The sequence below is a fragment of the Oryctolagus cuniculus genome, chromosome 21 (assembly GCF_964237555.1).
Source record: "Oryctolagus cuniculus chromosome 21, mOryCun1.1, whole genome shotgun sequence".
Classification (NCBI taxonomy): Eukaryota; Metazoa; Chordata; class Mammalia; order Lagomorpha; family Leporidae; genus Oryctolagus; species Oryctolagus cuniculus.
Window position 1 is genome coordinate 14309380 of NC_091452.1, and position 23337 is coordinate 14332716.

A 23337-nucleotide genomic window follows, 5' to 3' on the forward strand; every position below is an offset into this window, starting at 1 on the left:
CCTGCCGCCTGTTCTCTGTGACTCTAGATTAGGCACACGTCCCACTTTATATTTAGGTCAAATTTGAATTCCGTTATGGGGGATTCTTTTGGTATTGTAATGGAGTCACCAAATAGTTAATAGAAAGCTAGCAACCCAGAATTTAAAGAAGAAAAAAAGTGCAGGTGGAAAAAAAAAAAAAAAAAACAAAGCCTACGGGAGTAGAGCAGAGTATCAAAACATCCGAGAAAAATGTCTGTGCCTTTTGTGATCCTGAGTCCCGAATTGTGCACAGTGGTATCCCCTGAGACAGCCAGAGCTTGAGTCTCGGGTGAGCGCAGCAGGGGACGTCTCAGATGGCCCCACAGGCGTCAGTGCCCGCTCTGGTTTCTCTGCATTACTGGAAAAAGCAGTTAGGAAGGAGGCCTTGCTGTCTAGCCGATCAGCTGTTGTGGATGACAGGATGGCAGGAATCCTTATGTCTGGGCCTGTTGAGTGGATCACTCTTCATCGGTGTAAGGAAGGCTGGTCTGGAGTTGCTTCGTGCTGTGTTAATTCTGCTGTGTGCTTATAGTCGACTAAAAATAAAAGCATTGTGAACAACCTGGGCCTCCAGATGTTTTTCCTTATTGGGGTGGAGGTTTCAGTCTCCCAGGGGAGCTTGGGCCGTGGGGTGGGCCCACGCTCCTCCCTGCGCTTGGGCCGTGGGGTGGGCCCATGCTCCTCCCTGCGCTTGGGCCGTGGGGTGGGCCCACGCTCCTCCCTGCGCTTGGGCCGTGGGGTGGGCCCATGCTTCTCCCTGCGCTTGGGCCGTGGGGTGGGCCCACGCTTCTCCCTGCGCCAGGAACCTGCAGCAGAAGCAGCCATTCAAGCTTGAGGTTTAAACTCACAACTTGAGGCCGAGTTGCTTCGCCCGACAAGCAGCCTTGCTCCCTACAGGCGGTCCTCTGAAGCTGCCATTGACGTCTGGAAGAAGCTGGTTGGAGACCTTCCGCTTGGTGCCAGGTGCAGGCGTGGGAATGGCATGTGGTGACCTCTGTCATAGTCCCCGGGTGTCAGCCACACCCAGTCAGTCCCCGGTGGGTGGTGGGGGGGGGCAGGAGGGCAGAGCCAGAGCAAGGAGGTGCCTGTGGTGCAGTTGCATTGTCTGATCCGGGCGGAGAAGTGGACAGCATGAGGCTGGGCCTCCCACCCCGGTCACTGCAGCTCTTTCCTTGGAAAACTCTGGAAACGTGGCTATCAAGCCTCTGGGTAACCTCTAGGTTTTGCTTTTTATTTTTTCACCTTGAGCAATTTATTTGTAATATAAAATAAAGTGGGGCTATCTGTGTGATTGCCAGTTTTTAAAAGAGTCTTCTTCTGGTTGAACTTAATCTTTTTCTGAGTCATAGTTTAAAACACTTTGACCTCCCTGAAGACACTTCTGCTGAGTCCCAGCAAGTTTCTTAGAGATTCTTGAGACAGTCACCGATTTTTACAAGTGGATGTCAGTTGTATCTTCAGTTTTGTTTGTTCTAAGTTACCTGGCAATAGAAACTCTAAACATGAAAATCCCTTCCACTCGGTAATTCCCAGGCCACAGCTGGAAGAAACTGTGTTTCTGGGGAATGGCCCACATCCCTTGCATAACACTTCAGAATTCTCCGGATGGAGCCCCACATGGGAGCTCTGTGCCTGGTTCAGTCTGAGTGACCACTCCCACCTCAGTGGAAGTCTGTATGTTCTGTTGTACATCAGTGTCTTGGACAAAATCTTAGAAGAAGCAACTTTATAAAGCTCTGTTTACACTCAGTACTCTGCTGAAGTTTTATTCTTAACTTGAGGGTTTTTTGAAAATTTGAGAGGCAGATATGGAGACAGAGATAACAGAACTCCCATTCGCTGGTTTGCTCCCCGAATGCTTACGCTGGCCAGAGGTGAGGCCAAAGCCGGGAACTCAGTCCTGGTCTCATGCCGGGGCCAGGGGCCCACTCACTGCAGCCTTCACTGCCACCTCCCAGGGTCCACATGGGCAGGAGCTGGAGTCAGGAGCTGGAGCTGGATATCAAAGCCAGGACTGCCATCTGAGATGTGGGTATCTTCAGTTCTAGGCTAATTCCCACGCCTCGTTGTGTGTAGTGGGTCAAGCCACTGCCTGTGATGCTGGCATTCCATGTGAGCACCGGTTCGAGTCCCAGCTGCTCCCCTTCTGACCCAGCTCCCTGCGAATGCACCTGGCACAGCAGTGGAAGATGCTCCCAGTACTTGGGCTCCCCGTACCCCCACAGTTCCTGGCTCCTGGTTTCCACCTGGCTTTGGCCATTTGGGGAGTGAACCAGCAGATGGAAGATCTCTGTCTCTCCCCCTTTCTGTAACTTTGCCTTTCATATAAACAAATCTTTAAAAAATACCCACCCCTAAACTTTCCATGAACTTTTTCAAATATCCTGGTATCTAATTGATATATTGGCACAAAGTATAAACCGTGCTTCCTGAGTGCTGTTTTGGCTGCTGTCACCCTGGGTGTGTTTAATGAAGACTGTGTTTCTGACCCTGGGGAGGCTTGAGGAGCGCCTGCCTTCTGCCTTCCCAGCTGAATGCAACACGTAGCCCGGCAGTGACTCGGAGAGCCCGTCCTTAAACCCCGCTTAGCACACGAGCCCAGGTCTCAGCAACACACGACGGCACCCCTCCAGCATTTGAACAGGACGGCGCATGGCCGCAGTGGGTCTGGGAGCAAAGGGCTTGCAGTCTTAGAAAGGCGAACAGCCTCCCTGTCCACTGCAAACCCTCATGCAGTCTGTAGGTGGGATCCAGACGGGACCCTCAGCGTGGCCCGGCAGGCCTTGTGTGGTCCCTGAGACCCTGGGCCCTGGGCTCTCTGGCCTCCTGGGTGGCCTGCTGCCATTGCCAGATGGGTCCCTTCCAGACACTGCTGCCTGGACTCCTCTCCCCGTCCCCTTAGCGGGACAGTGTCCTGTCCATCTGGGCTGGCCCTCAGGCTTGCCCAGAACGAGTAGGCCCCGTTCTCCCGTCCTACTCTATCGCAGTGTCGCAATGGTGATTTAAAAGCGCGTGTACGTGTCTGATTTTCTGGTTGATGCTTGTCTCTTCTATCAGATGGGACCTTTCCCAAACTCCACGCATCCTACTCAGGAGCCCAGCACGTAACGGGATCTTCAGGGACCCTCTGTTCAGGGATTGCTACAGGGTTCTTAAGTGTACCCACAGGTCCTACTGTGAGAGTTCGTCTTTGCCCCTCCCCCAGACGTTTCCTGTTAGAAGAATTTGCAAAGCTGTGCGGAGCCGGTTCATCAGCTCCCTGTTTCGATGCCCGTGAGCATCAGAAAGCTACCCCATTTGGAGTCTGGTGGCCCCTCCACTAAGGACTCCATGCTTCCCATGTTTTTCTTTCTTGCTCTGGTCTCCTGTGGCCTGTTCTTCGTCTCTGTCCCCGTGGAAGCTTTGCCTTGGGGAAACCCAATGGACTAGAGATTTTTTTCAGTAGGCAGAAGGTCCTGTTTCAGGAAGCGCCATACAGCCATCTCTAAGATGCTACTTTGATAAACTCCCTGCTTACCCGTGGACAGAAGAGTGAATGTCTTCAACTTTCAAAGCATGACTGAAGCATGCTATCTTGTACATATGTGGGGTCTTCAAAAAGTTCTTGGAAAATACAGATTATGAAAAGCCATATTAAAAACGAATCTTAATGAAGAATGGGATGGGAGAGGGAGTAGGAGATGGGATGGTTTGTGGGTGGGAGGGTGGTTATGGGGGGAAGAACCGCTATAATCCGTAAGTTGTACTTTTGAAATTTATATTTATTAAATAAAAGTTTTCTATTAAAAAAACAAAAAACATTAAAAAAAGAAAAACCATAGGTTTCAAAAATTTTTTGCACCAAAATAAACTTACCTATTAATTCATTCCCATTAACTTTTTGAAGTCTCCTATTTTTAAAGTGTATGATTTAACCCATTTTACGTATATACACTATAAAGCCATCATCACAATTAGGATAACAAATGGTTCCATCTTCCCCCCAAATTCCCTTGTGTGTCTTTTGTAATTCCTCCCTCCTTCTATGCCTATCCCCAACTACTTACTTGCTTTCTGCCACTCTAGTTTTCCTGGTCTAGACATGAGTGGGGTCACTTTGTAGGTACCTGAATACCTGTAGTGCCTCATTTATCCAAGGGGAATGCATCCCAAGACTCCTAGTGGGTACCTAAAAGCACAGATAGTACAGAACAGTGTGTATACATACTACATTTTCTCCTATATACAACACTATGATAAAGGTTATACTCTAGACAGAGATTAATATCTAATAACAATATAATATACTGTAATAAAAGCTATATCAATGTCGTCTCACAAAATATTATACTGTTCTCCCCCTTCTTCCCATGATGTGAGATGATACAATGCCTACCCTAGTTCTAGATTTTTTTTTTTTTTTTTTTTTTAGATTTTATTTATTTATTTGAGAGAGTTACAGACAGTGTGAAGGAGAGACAGAGGTAGAGGTCTTCCATCCACTGGTTCACTCCCCAAATGGCTGCAATGGCTGGAGCTGGGCTGATCCAAAGCCAGGAGCCAGGAGCTTCTTCCAGGTCTCCCATGTGGGTGCAGGGGCCCAAGGTCTTGGGCCATTTTCTACTGCTTTCCCAGGCCATAGCAGAGAGCTGGATGGGAAGAGGAGCAGCCAGGACTTGAACCAGTGCCCATGTGGGATGCTGGTGTTGCAGGTAGAGGATTATCCTACTGTGCCACAGCACCGGCCCCCATAGATTTATTTCTAAATATTTTATGATTTTTGTCGTGTGAGTCTCATACTCACATGATTTTGACTTAGGAATTTTTTGATGCTGTGATGGGTTTGTCAGGACATTAAATTCATTATACATGCACTGTGATGAGAATTGTTGTTTATTTTCCTATTGTTTGCTTCTAGTATAAAATAGTACAGTTGATCTTATGTAATAATCATGCCTCTTGTGACCTAGTTTTGTAGATACTTTGGGATTTTCTTTGTAAGTAGTCACATCGTCTGCAAATGGGAACAATTTTCTTTTCCAACTTTTATGCCTTTTGAAATTCATTTATTTGCCTTATTCAGTGCTTTGGACCTCCAGAATAAATAGAAGTGGTGAAAGTGAGTATCTTTGCCTGGTTCTTGATCTATCATGGAAATATTTGATCTTACACTTTTAGTATTAACTATAGGTTTTTGGATATACCCTTATCAGCATAAGGACATTTTGTCCTATTCATAGTTTTCTGGGAGCTTTTTTACTTTTTAATCATGATTGGTTGTCGAGTTTTTTTCGGATTTTTCTGCACCTGTTGAAATGATTTTATAGTTTTCTTCGCTTACTGATATGGAATTACTTTGATTTTCAATGGTAAGCCAGCCATAGTTTGGGATAAACTTTACTTGTTCATTGTGTTATTACTGACCTGTTGTAATATTGCTAAACTTGATTTATTAGTATTTTGTTATGCAGCTTTGCACCCACATTCAGGAGGGGTATTGTCTGTAATTTTTTTTGTAAAGTCTGTCAGATATTGATATTACATATACTTGTACATATTGGGTGGGTGATCCTGCCTTCTTTATGTTTTGAAAAAGTTTATATAAGGTTGTGTTATTTATTCCTTGCAAGTTTATAGAATTCACCAGTGAAACTGTCTGGAACTGGAGTTTTTATTTTGGGAAATTTTTTTTTATCATACTTTCAAAATATAAGTAGGCATTGGGCTAGTCAGTTTCTGCTGCTTCTTGGGTCCATTTGCAAACCAATCCTTTTCTCCTAAGTTGTCAGATTTGTTGCTGTAAGTTATCGTTTGTAGTGATGGCCCCTTTTTCATTATGGTCTTGGTGATGTGCGTGTGTGTGTGTGTGTGTGTGTGTGTGTTTTCTTGCTAAGTCTAGACATGGATTTGTCATTTTTGTTGCTGTATTCAATGAATAAGCTTTTGGTTTGAGCAGCTTCTCTTTTGCTTATTTATCCTTTAATTGATTTATGCTCTTTATTATTTTCTTGTCTGCACTTGGTGTTTACTCTTCTTTTTCTGGTTTCTTAAGGTGGAATTTCAGTTCACCCGAGTATTGCATTTGGTGTACTGTTATTAGGAGTATATATGTTTATAACTATTCAAGTCTCCTTGATAAATTATTCCTTTGCTTATGTTGAATGTTTCTTTTTTTTCTGTAATAATCTTTGTCTTGAAGTCAACCTTGGATGCATATGAAACTGCCCACCACAGTCATCTTATGCTTTAATGTGCATACATAGTTTTCCCTACCCACTGTTTCCACCCTGTGCTTTAGTCTTAAATGCATGCTATGGTCTGTTTTATCCATGCGGTCAATCTCTGCCTCTTAGCTACATTGTTCAGGGACCATTAACATTTTTTTTTTTTTTTTGACAGGCAGAGTGGACAGTGAGAGAGAGAGACGGAGAGAAAGGTCTTCCTTTGCCATTGGTTCACCCTCCAGTGGCCGCTGCGGCCAGTGCACTGCGGCCGGCACACCACGCTGATCCGAAGGCAGGAGCCAGGTGCTTCTCCTGCTCTCCCATGGGGTGCAGGGCCCAAGCACTTGGGCCATCCTCCACTGCACTCCCTGGCCACAGCAGAGAGCTGGCCTGGAAGAGGGGCAACCGGGACAGAATCCGGCGCCCCGACCGGGACTAGAACTTGGTGTGCTGGTGCCGCTAGGCGGAGGATTAGCCTAGTGAGCTGTGGCGCTGGCTCCTTTTAGATTTTTTGAATGTTTTATATTTTGGATTTTGACTATTACTCTTGGGTTTTCTTTTTGGTAGTTGTACTAGGGATTACAATAGGATTAATTTTTCATAATGTTAGAATAAAAATTGCACCACTTCCCTTCAGTATGAAGAATTTCCTTTAGCATTTCTTGCAGAGCAATTCCTTTCATTTTTCTTCACCTGTGAATGGTTTTATTTCACGTTCATGCCTTTCTAGCATACCCCACAATCCAATTGCTTTTATTTCTTAGTGTTCTCAGATAGTTGCTTTTGTATTTTGTCTAGTTTTTAGTTTTAATCAGCTGGAGATACTGTTTTGCCAAAGTGGAAAAATTGAAATGAATATTTATATATCATCATCTCTGTGGCAAAATATATGACTACATTTAAGGCAGAGGCATGTATGGCGTTCACACCTGGGCATGTTTCAGTTGCCCAGGAATACTTTTTTCCACTGCTACGCATTCTCTTACAACCCTGTGACTGGAGTAGTTGTGGTTCCTCTGAACTCCTGGTAGCACCTGGCACTTACATGCAGCGTCTTGGCTGTTCGTAGTCGCTGTGGACGGCTGAGTCCAAGCGTGGGGCGAGGGAGTTTTTGGAGAGAGCTCGCAGACGTCAGGGCCTTTCCACAAGCCTGCTAGACATTTGTTTTACACCACACAGAAGTGGGTGACATAGACCCCAGGGTGTTTTTCTGCTTTGCTGGACTGAATGCCCTTTTGGATATGGGTTCTGAGAACACACAGGTTTCCATTCAGATCCCACCCACTCCTTAACCCTGGTCTGAGCTCATTTCCTCGTCTGTGAAACGCTGGAAGTGTGTCCTACCACGGGATGAGCACAGGCAGGCACACTGTTACCTACGTCTCCTGGACCATTTATCTCCTTTCCGGCCCTTTCTAGAATTATTTTTAGATATACCTCGTGCAGAGATTGCAGTGAACTGAGCTGCTGAAGAAACTGGGTGTTGGGACTGGTGCTGTGGGGCAGCAGGTTAAAGCTCCAGCCCGCAGCGCTGACATCCCATGTGGGTACCAGTTCGAGTCCCTGCTGTTCCACTTCTGATCCAGCTCTCTGCTTATGGTCTGGGAAAGCAGTGGAAGATGGCACAAGTGTTTGGGCCCTTGCACCAGTGTGAGGGACCTGGAAGAACCTCCTGGCTCCTGGCTTTGGGACGGACCCAGCTCTGGCCATTGCCACCATTTGGGGAGTGACAAGCGGATGGAAGACCTCTTTCTCAGTCTCTACCTCTCTCTGTGACTCTGTCTTTTAAATAAATACATCTTAAAAAAAAATAAGAAACTGGGTGTTAATCATTGTTAAAGGCTTTATGGCTGTAGTTAACCCTTGTGGATAATTATTTTGCAGTTTCATGAGTGTACCTTTCTACTTTATTTTGTCATAGCGAATGTGATGTGTCGTGTCAGTTCTGTGACAACTACCATCCTGTAGGACGCAAGAATAACCTTCAGGTCACCATTCTAAAGAGCTGTTTTCAATGTGTAGGACCCAGGCCCTTAAGAATGAGAGTCTGGGGCTGGCGCTGTGGCTCTGCAAGTTAAATCCATAGTCTGCAGCACCAGCATCCCATATGGGCCCCAGTTGGAGTCCTGGCTGCTCCACTTCCGATCCAGCTCCCTGCTAATGTGCCTGGGAAAGCAGTGGAAGATGGCCCAAGTGTTGGACCCCTGAACCCACATGGGAGACCCGGATGGAAGGAGGTTCTGGCTCCTGGCTGTGGCCTGGCCCAGTCCTGGCTGTTGTGACCATTTGGGGAATGAACCAGTGGATGGAAGATCTGTCTGTCTTTCCTACTCTGTCTGTAATTCTGCCTTTCAAATAAATAAATAAACCTTAAAAAAAAAATAAAGACCTTACTGAGATTGTCCTGACCCCAAAACCATACGTCAGAAGTTATATTTTTTACTATCTTATGGTTAGACATATAACATCACTTTAAGCAGAGTATGAGTGGAGTCAATTCAAATATTTGGTATATAATGCTTTTTGCTTGCTTCGGCAGCACATACACTATAAAATGGGAATGATAATGTTTCCTCCATAGCTTGCTTTTCTCTAAGGGTGCCCGGCTTCTCAGCAATACGTGCTCCCAGGCACGGCAGGCAGGTTGGGGTGTGTGTGTGTGTGTGTGTGTGTGTGTGAGAATACATGCATGCGTGCTTTTTCCTTGTAAAGGCAGAAAGGCGTGGTGGACCACCTGACGGCGTCCAGCAGTGCGACACCGTCTCTAGCTCCGTGTCTAGCGACACAGCCTTATCTGGAAATCCGCAATGGAATCTTCTTGGAGCAGCCGGGCCGTGAGGGGCGGCTTCCGGGGGGTGGGCCTCCCGCTGGTTTCGTGACTGGTGCACCTGCAAGGGAAACCTGCTACAATAACACAGCAAGGCGGTGTGGTGAACACTTTTATTTACAAATATAATTAAAAGCTCTGACAGTTATCATGCTCTTCCTTGGAACCTGAAAAATGTTTTGTCTTGTTTTTAAAGTGCATGCAAAAGAAGTAAAGCCTTTTTTTTTTCATCATTTTTTATTGTAAGAAAATACACGGTTTGAAAGTGTGAATAATGCAATATTTATGACCAAGATATGGGACTCAGGAAGGGAAAGGGAAATAAAGAAAAAGATCAAGATCATCTGATTGAGAGACAGTGTTGAACTCCAAATACTGAATTGGAAAAAGAGGGGGTGGGGAGGAATAGGAGGAGGAAGTAAAAAAATTTGATCAGAGAAACAGTTAAAATACAATATGAAAATAAGTAATACCTCTCCTTAAATTCCTTCTATACACAAAATACACGATTTGCCAAAGCCCAATTTGTGCTACTGGGATTCTGTGAGCTCCTTAAGTGTATTCACATCCTCTGCAACAGCAGAAAATGATTATGATACAATCAGAGTATGCTGAAGACAAGTTAAACGCTTGCCAGCAGGTTCTTAAAAATCACAAGATCTCTTCACCCCCCCACCCCCCCAGCCCCAAAAAAGTAATAATATGTCACCACTGATATGTACATCACAATTAGTTTCTGTAAAATGTATCAAATTTTCAATCTTTAATAAAACTTTGTTTTTTTTTTTTAATTCCTGATGAATAAATACCAAAAAAATAAAATAAAATAAAATAATGCAGCAGCTAGTTAAGGTGTAAGGCTGCGGATATTGTGTCTCTCTCCCCCTTGGCATTTATTAGTATTATTTATTTTTTTGCTGTACTTTCACAGATTGGTGGCAATGAGTGATTGCTTAAAGCAATATACATCCACTTTGTTGTTGCTGCTGTTGGTCTGTTGGTTTGGTTAAGACTGTCTCCACAGTTTTCACTGCAACTGTTGAATCACATCAATACTGTGACGTGTACTATGAGTAGAGGGGTGGCCAGGTGTTGGCCAGCACTGAAAGCTGACACGGGGGGAGGAAGGGGCCCCTGATGGAGTAAGAATAAACAGGCACTAGTCCGACACGATGTCAGTAAGAGGAAGAGAGAGAGAGAGTGAGAGCGACGCCCGTTAAAATGGGGAATGTGGTTTTGCAGGGTCTGAATTTTTTTCTGTTTTCTTTTTTCTTTTTTTTTTTTTGTAAATGGCAAAAAATTTAATCTCATCTATAGTCCTCCTTAGGAAAATCTAATGTGACCAAATTCCCAAACCCCATTCTGAGGCTCTCCACGTCGAAAGTCTCGATCTCTCGCTCTTGCCTTTCCAGTAGGTACTTTATTCTCTCGCTGCGTTCCTTCTGGAGGGCAGCCAGCTCCTCTTCAATCTGAAATGAGCACAACGAGCGGTTCTTAATGCACAGGATCTCCCACCAGGGACACACCCCCCACTCGTGTCCACACAAACACATCCTGCTTCTGTCCACACACACATCCCACTCGTGTCCACACACACATCCACTCATGTTCACATACACACCACACTTGTGTCCACACACATCCCACTCGTGTCCATACACACATAAACTCATGTTCACATACACACCACACTTGTGTCCACACACATCCCACTCGTGTCCACACACACATCCACTCATGTTCACATACACACCACACTCGTTCGTGTCCATACACATCCCACTTGTGTCCATATACACATCCCACTCATGTTCACACATACACACCATACTCGTGTTCATACACACATCCACTCATGTTCATGAACACATCCCACTCATGCCCACACACACACCCCACTTGTGTCCAAACACCCTACTCGTGTTCACACACATCCCACTCATTTCCACACAATCTCACTCATGTCCACACACACACACCCCATTCATGTCCACACACACATCCCACTTGTGTCCACACACACACACCACATTCGTGTCCATACACATCCCACTCGTGTCCACACACCCCATTCACCTCCACACACATCCCACTCACGTCCACACATATACACCCCACTTATGTCCACACACACACGCACACATACCTCACTCACGTCCACACACACAGGAACAAGAAATAAAGCAGACTGAGGAAGGGGGCAGTCCTGTGCTAAGCCTACCTAATCCACTGTATTTAAAACTCTCTCACCAGGCAGAAATGCGGGGCCCACCTGGGGCTGGCAGTGCCATCTGAGCCAGGCACGCAGCTGGGCTGATCTAGGTCAGCGTCCTGTCTCATCAGGAGATGGCTCAGGAGAAGCGAAAAGGCGCTCGCGCACAATTAGGCGGTGCTGCGTGCCCATAGAGAGCCCCGTGCCCCCTGGGTCATTAGTAATTTAGTTCTAGAACAGGAGCTGGGAAAATGGCCTGTTAGGTTGATCTCAGGGAACTACTGGAAGAAAGTGCAAATAACTGGTTAAGCAAATAAATGCTTAATAGCTTTGAGGTGCTTTCTGGAACTTAATCCACTCCCTACTCCTCAGAGCACCTGCACAACAGTATGTCCGTTGGGACAACAGTGATTATACATAGCACTATCAGCCTATCTTCCCTTTAATTTTTTTAAAAAACAGCCCTGCTGACACGACTTCTCATGGTTTAAGAAGAACCAAAAGCCAAGTCCACATTTGGCTTCTCCATACCACTTAGCGGCCTGCCGTTGGCCGGCAGTACCTCTCACGTGTCATATCCACTACCAGGGTGAGGACTTCATAGCAGAGTGGCAGAAAGGCACAGGCTCTGGGATCAGACTTCCCAAATAACTCAAGTGTGCTGAGCCCAGGATCCTGGCCTGTAGAATGGGGACAGGGTCTACCCCACAGGGATCCTGAGTATAAAGAAGGTGCAAGTGAAAACGCTGGATTTCATCCCCTGCAGCTAAGGAGGGTTCCACGAACGGCAGTTCTCTGGGCCGCATCCCCCAGGCCCTACTGCACGCGGCCTGCAGGCCTCTGGCCTACCTTCTGCTCGAGATGTGCTCTGCGCAGAGACACCCTCTGCTCTAGCTTCTGGAGCTCACGTTCATGCTGTGCCTCTGTTTGCATCTTGATTTTGCTCTGGTAGGCGTTGAGCAGCTCCATTTCCTGCTGGAGCTGTAGCCTCAAGGCCTGGCATTCTGCTTCTTGGGCCTCATCGAGCCGCAACTGTGGGCACAGAAGACATATACACTGTCACGCACCCCTCGCCCACGGCACTTGCTCACTACCGGAAGATGGTTCCTCATTTGGATCAAAATGGGTCTTAGAAAAGCAAATTCCCTGGGCACATTCAGGGTTAGGATCCAAAGCAGTAAACTCTGCCCGATGGCTACAGAGGTGTAGAAACACATTCCTGGCAGTGCGGTCTGAAACCACAGCAGCAGGTGTCAGGAGGGCTACACCCAGTGGCCAAGCCTGTGGGCTCTGCAGGTAGACCTCTGAGCTTCCATTCTAGCTCCACATGGTTCACTTAGATGTCATCTTCCAAAGTACTTAACTGCTCTAAGTTTTTTCTTTTTCATCTCAACAACAACAGTAGTTCCTATCGTCTGAGATCTGTGGAAGGATTAAATGAAAGGAGTCACATAAAACTCTAACCATAGTTGTTACTGCATACAAGGGACACAGTCAACAGTAGCTGTTACCATTATTTGGTTTTGACAGACTGCTTCCTTAGTAAGGTATCTTTAGATATGCTTTGCTCAAAAAACAAAAACAAAGAGAATCCAACATCTTTAAAGCTCGAATTTGCCTTGCTACTCTTCCACTTCTATCAAGTAATGCTGACACCAGTTGTTGCCTATACACACTGTCCTGCTGGCCAGCCAGTCCAAAAGTCAATGGGCTCAAAATCCCAGCAGAGGGTACCCTTGATAATCTTAAAGGGTGTATTCTGGTTTGCATTGATGAAGTCTAGATTATAAAGTAGTCTGGTCAAATCTCCCTTGCTCTCTGCAAGTTCTACTTGGACTTTCTATCATATATCAAGATAGCCAGATCCTGTGTGGGCAGTGGGCCATGCCAGCCAGCACAAATGCCAAACTCTCAACCAGCAGAGCTAAAGGTTTTGGGTCATTAGCAGGACTGTTCAGGGATGATGATGCCCCTGTCCCAGGCTTGGTTCTATCCAGATATAGCAGGCCCTCAGTTTACCTAAGAGTGAATTAGAACCTCTGAGTCACACAGTTCTGGCCTCCCTGGGTTTATCTGCATGTTTCTTTATGGACCAGTTTGCCAAGACACTTATTTCCATCTTCTCTACAATTTCTGACCAGTAACAATGTATCTCACTATCCTGGTTGATACATCTCACTATCCTGATTGATACATCTCACTGTCCTGACTGATATATCTCACTGTCCTGACTGATATATCTCACTGTCCTGATTGAGAAGTGCCTTTTTTGCAATGTTATTAGAATAGTTTTAGCAAGTCATTTGCACAGTGTCTTCTTCAGTACTTCTGGAGAAAGAGACTGTAGAGATTAAAGGAACGTAAAATAAGTTATATAGTCGCATTTCCAAGGTACTCCTAATAATTAATCCTAACCAGCTTTCGTTAAAACCCACTGAAGAGGAAAGATAGCTCTCTTCATTTTCCTGATGAGAAATACAAGAGACACCAGACATGAGGAACAGCTGGCCTGCTTCTGAAAAGCTTCCTAGCCAAACGCCCAGGAGTTTGCTGGCTCCCCGTTGGGACTCTTCTCCTCCCGATATGGGAGCTTCCTTACCAGTAAAGGAAATGAAAACCCTGTTCTTTCCTACTCATCCACATTTGTGCCTATAAGCCCTGGCCAGATGGGTGAGCGGCTCATTCCGTGGGATGGGCAGTTTAGACCACTGAAACATCTCTAACTTCTTTTTTTTTTTCTGGCATTCTATTAAAAATGTCCAAAACTACATTGTTCTTCACCAGCTTAGACTATAAAACCCCAGTGCAAGAAATCAGAAGATATTCCAGAATTTGGTATCCATCATGCAAAGCTGCAGGTGCCAAATTCATCAAAATGGTGTCTAAGAGACAGGTAAATGTCATGTCTGTCTTTTGGAGTGGCTTAAACTGTGACAGAGGCAGCAGCATGTAGTAGTGGTCAAGCACGAAGGTGTACAGACTCCACCCCAGATGGGTTCGAATCCAAGCTCTACCACTAGCTAGCTATGTGTCCTCTATGCAGTGGGGCTGGCAAAGCCTAGGGGCCAGTATGGCCTGCTGCCAGGTAAAGTTCTGTTGGACAGAGACATACTCACCCACTGACATACTGTCTACAGATGCTTCTGCACTATAATAGCCGACGCAGCTGACAGCAGTACAGTGATCCTATGGTTCACAAAGCCTCAAATACTTACCCTTTGACCCTTTAAAGAACAAATTTGCCAACTCTTGCCCTAAGCAAGAGCTTTACTCCAATGAACCTGTTTCCTTACAGGTAAATTAGGGTTAAACCAGTGACCCTTTTAGCAGCAGTTCAAAAGGGTTTCACAAAAATGAAATGACGTCTACGAAGTCCACACAACAGTGCCTGGCACGTGGGAAGCAGCGGTCAGCAGAGGACAGCTGTGTGGCCACACACACTTCCATCTCCTCTCCTTCTGTCAGGGCTAACCATGAGCCCACAGTCCTGATCCCGTTCTCTCCTATCCAATAGAACATCCTGAATACTTGCCGTGTGCAGGCACTGCTGCAGATGCTGGGAACACAGCCGTGAGTGAGAAACAGCCTCGTCAACCTCCAGTCTCCATCCGCTCTCTCACCCCTTCTCCTTACCTGGGACGCCTCTCTCGCCACCCCTCTCCTTATGTTGCTCCCACAAGGCCTCTGGTGACCTTGGAGTGGCTTTTATCTTCCCAGACCTCCTAGTATTCACCTGCCCCTCCTGAACTCTTTCTCTTGTCTCTGAGATTCTGTGCCTCGTTGGTGATTTCCTCCCTATTCTGGTGACTCCTTCCCCAGCCAGTCCCTACTTACCTAGACCTCATTCAGTGTTGTTCCTCCGGGTGTCCATCTGGGCCCTGTTCCAACCTCTCTTCCTAAGGAGCCTCATTTATTCCAGATGTTTCATTGACTCCCACACCTCTATGTCTACTTCAGACTTCCCTTCTGAGGGCCAGACTAGCTTATCCGGTCTACTTCAGGTGTCTTCACCTGGATGGTTCCCCGGCCCTCAAGCTCAAAGCAACCAGTACTAACTCATTAGCTTCCCCTTCCCACTTTCTTAATCTGTTCCACTTCATTTCTTACCGTGTAGGTAAATGGCACCATCACCTATCATTTTGCTCAAGTCTGGAACTGGGAGTCATCCATGATACCTGGCTCTCCACAACTCTGTCCATCACTGAACGCTCTGAAGTCTGCTTCCTGCCTAGCTCTCAGATGTGGCCACTTCCCCATTCAGCCCAATCACCCGCTCATGCCCAGGCACCAGCAGCAACTTCAGAAAAGACCTCCTTAGGGCCTTGCCTTCATCTTCCAGGCCATTCTCCATATAACATCAAGTGATGTTCAAAATTACAAATCTGATGCCAGGCCCCTACTGAATACTCTTCGATGGCTTCCCATTATTTGTAGGATAAAGACAACATTCTTAATAAAGCCTGCAGGCCCTTACACGACCTGGTCCCTGTTCAGCCCTCGTCTTATCCTCATGCTGGTCTCCTAGTTCTCTACATTCTAAATATGATGGATTCCTCCGAAGTGCCACCTGTCTCGTCTTTATGCATGGAACTCTTCAGCCTGCGTAGTCATGTCAGAGAGGCCGTTCCGGACTCTCCAGGCCAGGCCAACTCTATTCTACCCTCTGCTGGCATCTTGCACTTGCTCTGGCATTAGATGGGGTAGACTTTTTCAAGATTTGCTTCCTCCATTCTTCTGTGAATTCCACGAAGACATGATCAGGGATGAGCCTATCTACCACGGTATCCTGGGAAGCTGGGGCACAGTGCAGGCACTCCAAATGCTGGATGGACGGACGGACGGATGGACGGATGGAGTGCACTAGCTCCCATCGTCAGCCTAAGAACACTTTAAGCCTCTCTCCTTCTCTTTTCCTTCACTGACAAGGATCTAGGGAAAGCAAACTCATTGAAAGTCCCCGGTCATTTTGTAATCACTCTGGATGCACTATGATCTTTCTCATTCCCATCACTCCAGTCTGTGACAAAAAAAAAAAAAAAAAGGAAAAATCCTCTAACAGAGGGCACACCTCAAAGCTCGCTATTTCCAGTTGGTCCCTGTAACGTTTGAAATCCTCCACTGCACCTTCTGCTCTGGCTCATGTGGCATGCTCTTTCTCTTTCTTCTGTGTTTTTGGTTATTTACCTCTTCAGGTTTATTCTACTCGGCCCTCAAATGTTAGTGTCCACCAGGCTCTGCCCTTTGTCCCCTCCCTCTCTAGTACAATTTCCTGTCCCTAGCAGGACATCTGTTACCAACTGTTCCCATATAGCAACTGTGTGTTTTTTTTTTCTTTGTCTTCAATCCTGATATCCCTTCTGAACTACAGGTTTGCAAACCTGTACCTCTCAACCTGGACACCCACAGAACTTAGATACCACGTCCACAACTTTGCCAGTTGCCTTCCTTTGCACCTAAACTCACAACTCCTTCATTTTTCTATCTTGGTAAAACGATTCTGCTCTGCTGTCAAGCCCACCTTCCAAGTCGGCCACTGAGTTCTCCCCGTCTCCAGCAGCATGCTGTTGGTTCAGGCCCCATCGTTTTACCCTGCTCTATCACAACAGCTTCCTAACAGTTGCATCACCTTTCTTTGCCACATATCTTGCTATCACACAAATAGAACCCTGTTACTTTCCTTCTTAAAACAGGCTTCAACAACTCTCCAGTGTTTACACAGTGATGTCCACACTCCTGGCTTCTGAGGTCTGGACCCCTTGAGCGTCTCCCAGCTTTCCTTAAACAGCAACTGTTTCCTGTTTCTCAGGACTGTAACTTCTACCAGGAAAAGCTTTTCCTCTTCTGCCGGTGTGGTAAACTCCCTCTTCTTTCAGACTCATCTCCCTTTGAGATCTTCTCTGTGTTACCAGGCAAGCTCCTAGCCCTGGCTGACCAAGACCTTTATGACCTCTCTATTTTGGGTTCCCATGATCTTCCTCCTTGAACTATGGGCTCGCACACAATTTCTGTCAGTCCCCAGACACACGCTTCCCATTGGTTAGACATTTGCCTTCGTCAGTCCCACTTTCGAACAACACATTTACTTCAATGGATTCCTAAAATCCCCTTGGCTCTCACTGGACAGCTTTTCTTAGACCAGAGGCGTTATCTCTACTTGCCTCCCACAGCTCCCAGCACCTCCCAGCACCTCCCAGCACCTCCCACTTCAAAGCACTTACTATGCTTTCTCATTATTGCTTAATTATCTGACCTGGTTTGACTGCCAAAAAGGATGAGGACAGAGACCGACTGTCTGTCTAGCTCAGCACTATCTTGGAGCCCGCAGAGTGCTGAACACAAAAGCTTAGCAAAAGCTTATTGGACGAATGTGTGTGTCTATCTAGCTTCCTCCCTTGACTGAGAGCTCTGTAAGGACAGAGCTGTGCCTTGTTCATCTGTGCCTGTCAAGTTGGGAGTGGTGCTTGGTAGGCCTCTGATGAACGAACAGATGATATTATAGGTGGTGGCTATCACGTCTTGCCCTCAAGGCCCTGTGTGCCACGGGTCTGGGCTGGCACGTCATTCCTCGAGCTCCATCTCATACGACACTCTCCAGCAAGCATCACACTGGCGTGGCTTTACTCAGCGTCGTCCTTGTCTCACTTCTTTGAGCAGAAAAACACCAATATCCTAAATGTGTGCAAGAATCATCCTGGCAACAAAAGGCTGGATCTTGAATTTCCTTGATTCCCAAAGCTCTTGCAGCTGTGGCACCAAACCTAACCACTTACCGCTTGAGAGGCCATCATTTCATTTATACTCTGTTCATACTGCTCTGCCAAAATGGCAAGTTTTCTCGTCTGCTCATCTTTCAGTGTCTTTAAGATTGTTTTGTGCTCATTCTTTGGAGTAACTTCCAACTGGTGATTCTTGAGTGCTTTATACTGTTTGGTCTGTACTTTGCAAGTGTCCTGAAACTGTTTTTTAATTTGCATTTCCATGGCCTGTGTAGAAAAAGTAACAAGGGGAAGATAAAGAAAGACACATTAGTACATACAGAAAGTTTCCCGTTGTAATGATACAATACTAGCACGTGGGCCTTCTATCTTCTGGGGCAGTGACCCACAAAACTAGTCAGTAATAATGAACATGTGTATGACACAGGCAAGAGTTAACTCTGCCAATACTTTCAGTTTTATATTAAAAGAAAGGAAATAATTTTGAATTTTCAAATGGCTTCAAAGATACATGGATCATAACAAGGAGAAGACAGCTTTGGGCAGATTGTGGAATACTATAAAGCTCAGCCTATTCAAAGGTTGGCAATTAGTTTCATGGTTCCTAGTCAAAGTCTTTAGCATCTTATGTATTTTTTCCCCTTTTCTTTGCCGTTTCCAAGTGAGAAGGGGCTGACATTATATAAACTAGCTTTCACTGCTCTGGCTTATAGTGTTTCCTTGACAAATCAATAGAGGAGAACATCTGGATAGTACTTCACATCCGAACCCACTCACACTGGATTTCAGCACAAAGTGGGAAACAAAAGTGATTTTGACTCTCTTTCCCCCATCAAGGGGTTGTGCTTGCATGAGCCATGTCAAATGTGCATTTGTTGTTGGCGGGGAAAAGCAGGAGTGTATTCTTAAGGCCAGAAGGCACTCCGTCAGGTTGCCCCATTGTCATGGGTGCCTTTCAGGAACACTCTGAGGACTTCTGCTAACACAGATCCCTATTGAGACAACTTAGAGCACAGCTGGTGTGATGGAGGCTGACCTCCTAGCTGTGCCAGCAGTGACAGTGTCCTCCCTGGCAGGCAGCAATGGCTTAGCACATAGCGCTTGTTCAATAGCGGCCAGCTAGAATCAGCCGGAGGCAGGGGGGGCCAGAGGGTTCCCTCCATACAGGAACATCCCTCCACGCAAGGGGAGTAAATGTCCGAGACCTCTGGACTCAGTGCCATGTCCCAGGCCTGTGACAGACATCACTAATAGACCACTCTTTCCTACTAAGCCTGGATCTGGCTGGCGCGTCCCAATGGTAGGCAGAGCAGCACTCAAGGTAGCTTCTGCCAGTATCACTCATTTCCCGGGATTCGGACAGGAGTGCTTTAAAAAGGCAGCTCATGGAGGGCTGAGAGAGAGGACAACTGAGAGATCAGGTCGCACAGCGGTCTCCAAGCAGCCTAGCCAGCGGCACCTCCTCAGGGGCTTGTCAAAGCAGATCCTTGGGCTTGATTCAGCGGGCGCGGGGCTCCAAGATCTGTGATTCTGAGAAGTTGCTCAGGTGACTCTGGTAGACACCCGAGTATAGGAGGCAGTGGCGATCCTGTCCCGCTGTGTCCTGGGCACAAAGAGGGCAACACTCCAGTTCCTCTCACCTTTAAGTTTTTTGGCTGTTGCCGAAGTTCCATGACATGCTTTCTGTGCAGTTCCCTTTCTCGCCTCTTATTGTACTCCAGCTGGTTTTCCAGTTCAGTCTGGTGCTGTAAACGGATCAGATCCATGCGTAGCTTCTGTAGCGTGTGCAGCTGCCGGTACTCCAGTTCTCGGGTGGACTCGTCGTGCCGGATCAGCATGGCGTGCTCCATCTCCTTCTGCGTCCGCTTCTTATTGAGTTCCTGCATTCAGGAACAGAAGACACATGGAGGTGAATGGAGAGGACTGGAAGGCTCGCGCGCACTAGGGGAGGCATGGCCAGGAAAGGCACTGCTGACCCTGTTCAGGCAACCCGTCAGTGTTCAGCAGCACGGCCTGATCAGATGGCATTCACAACCTCCGGGGGCTGAGGTCCTCTCTGTGGGTCCACCACTCACCAGCTGGGCAACCTCACGGCAGTCACACCTGGACTGTCTGTAAAATGGGATTAATTCTCCCTTATCTCCCTTACCTCAAGGAGCCGTTGCAAACCTTACTTAGGTGACGTGCTACGGTTACGTCTCAATGTTTCCTCAGTTAAACTTCCAGTTCTATGCTTTGTCTGCCCATTAAACTCATGAGAGGAAACTGTTGAAACGTAAGATGCTTGACCCCCACAACCCAAAATGGGGATAGCTTGCCTGGGGGAGGGGCGGGGCTGATGGCAATGGTGCAGGTGCTCTCCAGGCCACTCCCACATGCAATCAGGGTTGAGACAGGGTATTAAACTGATAGCGTCAGCAATGTCTTAGTTTCTGGGAAACAGTGTGCATTTGCCTGTATCAGAAGTAGGCCAAGAGTACGCGTTTAGCCTAGCAGTAAGGCACCCGTGTTCCATATGGCAGTGCCTGGCTTTGATTCCTGGCTCCGGCTTCAGCTTCCTGCCAGTGCAGATCCTGAGGGGCAGAAGCCATGGTTCAAGTAACTGGATTCCCTCCACCCACATATAAGACTTGGGCTGCCCCTGTTTCCAGCTTTGAACTTGCCTATCCCTGGTCAAGTCAGGCATTGGGGGAGTAAAATGGCAGCTGGAAGTGCTCTTTTCTTCCTCTCAACTAAATAAATTTTTAAAAAAGTAAAAAATAGACCGGCACCATGGCTCACTTGGTTAATCCTCTGCTTGTGGCACTGGCATCCCATAGGGGTGCCGGGTTCTAGTCCCAGTTGCTCCTCTTCCAGGCCAGCTCTCTGCTGTGGCCCGGGAGGGCAGTGGAGGATGTCTTGGGCCCTGCACCTGCAAGGGAGACCAGGAGGAAGCACCTGGCTCCTGGCTTCAGAGTGGCGCTGCGCTGGCTGTAGCGGCCATTTGGGGAGTGAACCAACAGAAGGAAGACCTTTCTCTCTGTCTCTCTCTCACTGTCTATAACTCTGTCAAATAAAAAAAAAGTTAAAAATAAATAATCTATTGATCTAAGGGTTCAAAGCATACTAAGAAAAAGCAGATAAGATCTTTCCCCTTTCATCCTCTCCATTATAGTCTCTGATCACTTCTAGAACTCATTACTCTGTTTTCAGTTCTATTAATGTCTGTCTGTCTTCCTGTCTCTTTCATTCTTGTTGGCAAGGAAGAAAGGCAAAGTAGAAATAAAAAGGGGAAGTTGGGTGAAACTTTTTCATTCACCAATTCAAGAATATTTCCTACGTGGCACTACATACAGACAACTGAACCATGTCCTTTGCATACGTCCACATGGATAGTAGGGTATGACTTCTGTCCTCAACTTGCTAACATCCTAATGGGGACGTTCACAGACATCTGTCAAGGTGTGCATACATGCTTGGCTCCTGGCTGACCGGGTCGGAGGTAGACAGGTAGCTCAAGCTGGGCATTGGGAATTGGAGTCAGCACCAATTACACGCTGTGGTTGGCTGGTACTGTGTGGCTTATACAGCTACACGTGCGGCAGCCTGCTGCTATGAGCACCGAGGACTGGAGGAACCTGGGCTTGAAGACTGCAGAGAGGGGAGAAGGAATGCAGGGACGACGGCCATGCCGAGAGCACTGATCTGAGAGCGCCGGTGTAAGTCCTCCTAGGAGCCCAGTCTTCCTGCTGCTGGGTTTATGAGGCAGTCCTGTATTTCTGGGGTAAATTCCATGGTTTTGGCTTAAGCTAGCTAAAACTAATTTCAGCTAACGTGCAAACAAAACAACTTTAATTAATACAGGGAAATAAGTTTTATGGGAAAATTTGAAAGAACGGAGAAGTGACAGGTTTTACAAAAGAGGTCAACATTGATTTCTGAAAAGGGTGATGTTAGAACGAGTTAGGAAGGCCAAGGGAAGGGAAAAACTTTTGAGCTAGATGAAATTAGAACAGGTGCCTCTCTTCTCCATCAGCATCCACTATGGGGGAAAATGCAAGTCATTTATTCCACAGAAATGTCAACAGCGTTGGTATCTCAGCGTGTCTGAGAATATCTTGCCTACTTGGTCCTCTGTCCATTGAAGAGAAGTCCTCTCAACAGACAGCATTTGGTAGGAGAGCGCAGTCTCTACTCATCCATTCATTTATTCAGAGTTGTCGAGCACTTACTATGTGTTGGGCCCACAGGCACAAGGTATAGAGCAATGAACCAGCACATCCCTTCATTGGAACCTATTTTCTAGAGCAAAAATATTCAAAGTATAAACCTAATTTAATCTTGTCTTAAGGAATAAAAGGTAATTTCCTATAGCATGTCTCCACATCTCCCTCTGGGTTTTTCTTTTGCTTGTTTGAATTTTTCCCCTTCACCTGGACTGTAAAATTTCTTCATTTAAAGATTGGTAACTAGCCCCTAGGTGGCACCATATGACAGTGAGCCCTCCCCACAGGCTAGCGCTATCCCAGACCAACCAAGAGTCAAAGAAAGCCCTTTAAATGGGCAAATGTCCCGGTCCTGGGTCACGACATCGTGTTGGACATTAGAATTCCAGGAGTCCCGGTGCCGGGCATGTGTACACTTTTCCTAAACTGAGAAGTCCAAACTGAGTCTAAGCCGCCCACAGGCCTGAAACTCATGGGGCGGGGGAGGGGAACCTGAAACTCATGGTGGCGGGGGAGGGGACTAAGGCGCAAAGCAAAGGCACATTTGGAGAAGAAGTGAAGCCTTTCTCTCTCAGTGTTGAATGAAATCCGCTTCACTTACCAGCGTGGGAACTGCTTAGGATACAAGTAAGGGGTCTTCCTGACAAGCTAACATGCTCAGGGTGTGAATCAGTGTCCGCTCCTCACTGACTCATTATCTATGGCTTTGGGCAAGTCTCCTGATCTACAGTTTAGTCCTTTTGGAAGCATAGTGAGGATAACAGTAGCCACCATAACACCACATTTATGAAGGTGAAAAGAAAGGCCATAAACAAATGCTTCAGAATATGTAAATATGTATGATTATTCAGCATTCAAAAGTGAATAACTAGCATGTGATAGCTTAAATTTTAAGAAATTATTAGAGGGGCTGGCGTTGAGGCATAGTGGGTTAAGCTGTCACCTATAGTGCTGGCATCCCATATGGGCACCGGTTCAAGTCCCGGCTGTTCCTCTTCCGATCCAGCTCTCTGCTGTGGCCTGGGAAGGCAGTGGAAGATGGCCCAAGTACCTGAGCCCCTGCACCCATGTGGGAGACCTGGAGGAAGCTCTTGGCTCCTGGCTTCAGATCAGTGTAGCTCCGGCTGTTGCTGCCACTTGGGGAGTGAACCAG

General features: G+C 46.7%; 1 protein-coding gene across 5 annotated transcripts in view; it reads right to left on the minus strand.

Annotated features, from left to right (window-relative positions):
* Positions 1–9150: 9150 nt before the first annotated feature.
* TAOK3 (TAO kinase 3) overlaps positions 9151–23337 on the minus strand; it is a 200308-nt gene continuing 186121 nt past the window's right edge. For all 5 annotated transcript variants that reach the window (XM_051826866.2, XM_070065981.1, XM_051826867.2 and 2 more), the window contains 4 exons: positions 19620–19859; positions 18034–18246; positions 12113–12295; positions 9151–10520 (listed from right to left, as the gene is read on the minus strand). In XM_051826866.2, the coding sequence (XP_051682826.1) occupies positions 10359–10520; positions 12113–12295; positions 18034–18246; positions 19620–19859 (798 nt within the window). In that variant the 3' untranslated portion in view covers positions 9151–10358. The remainder of the gene's footprint in view (positions 10521–12112; positions 12296–18033; positions 18247–19619; positions 19860–23337) is intronic.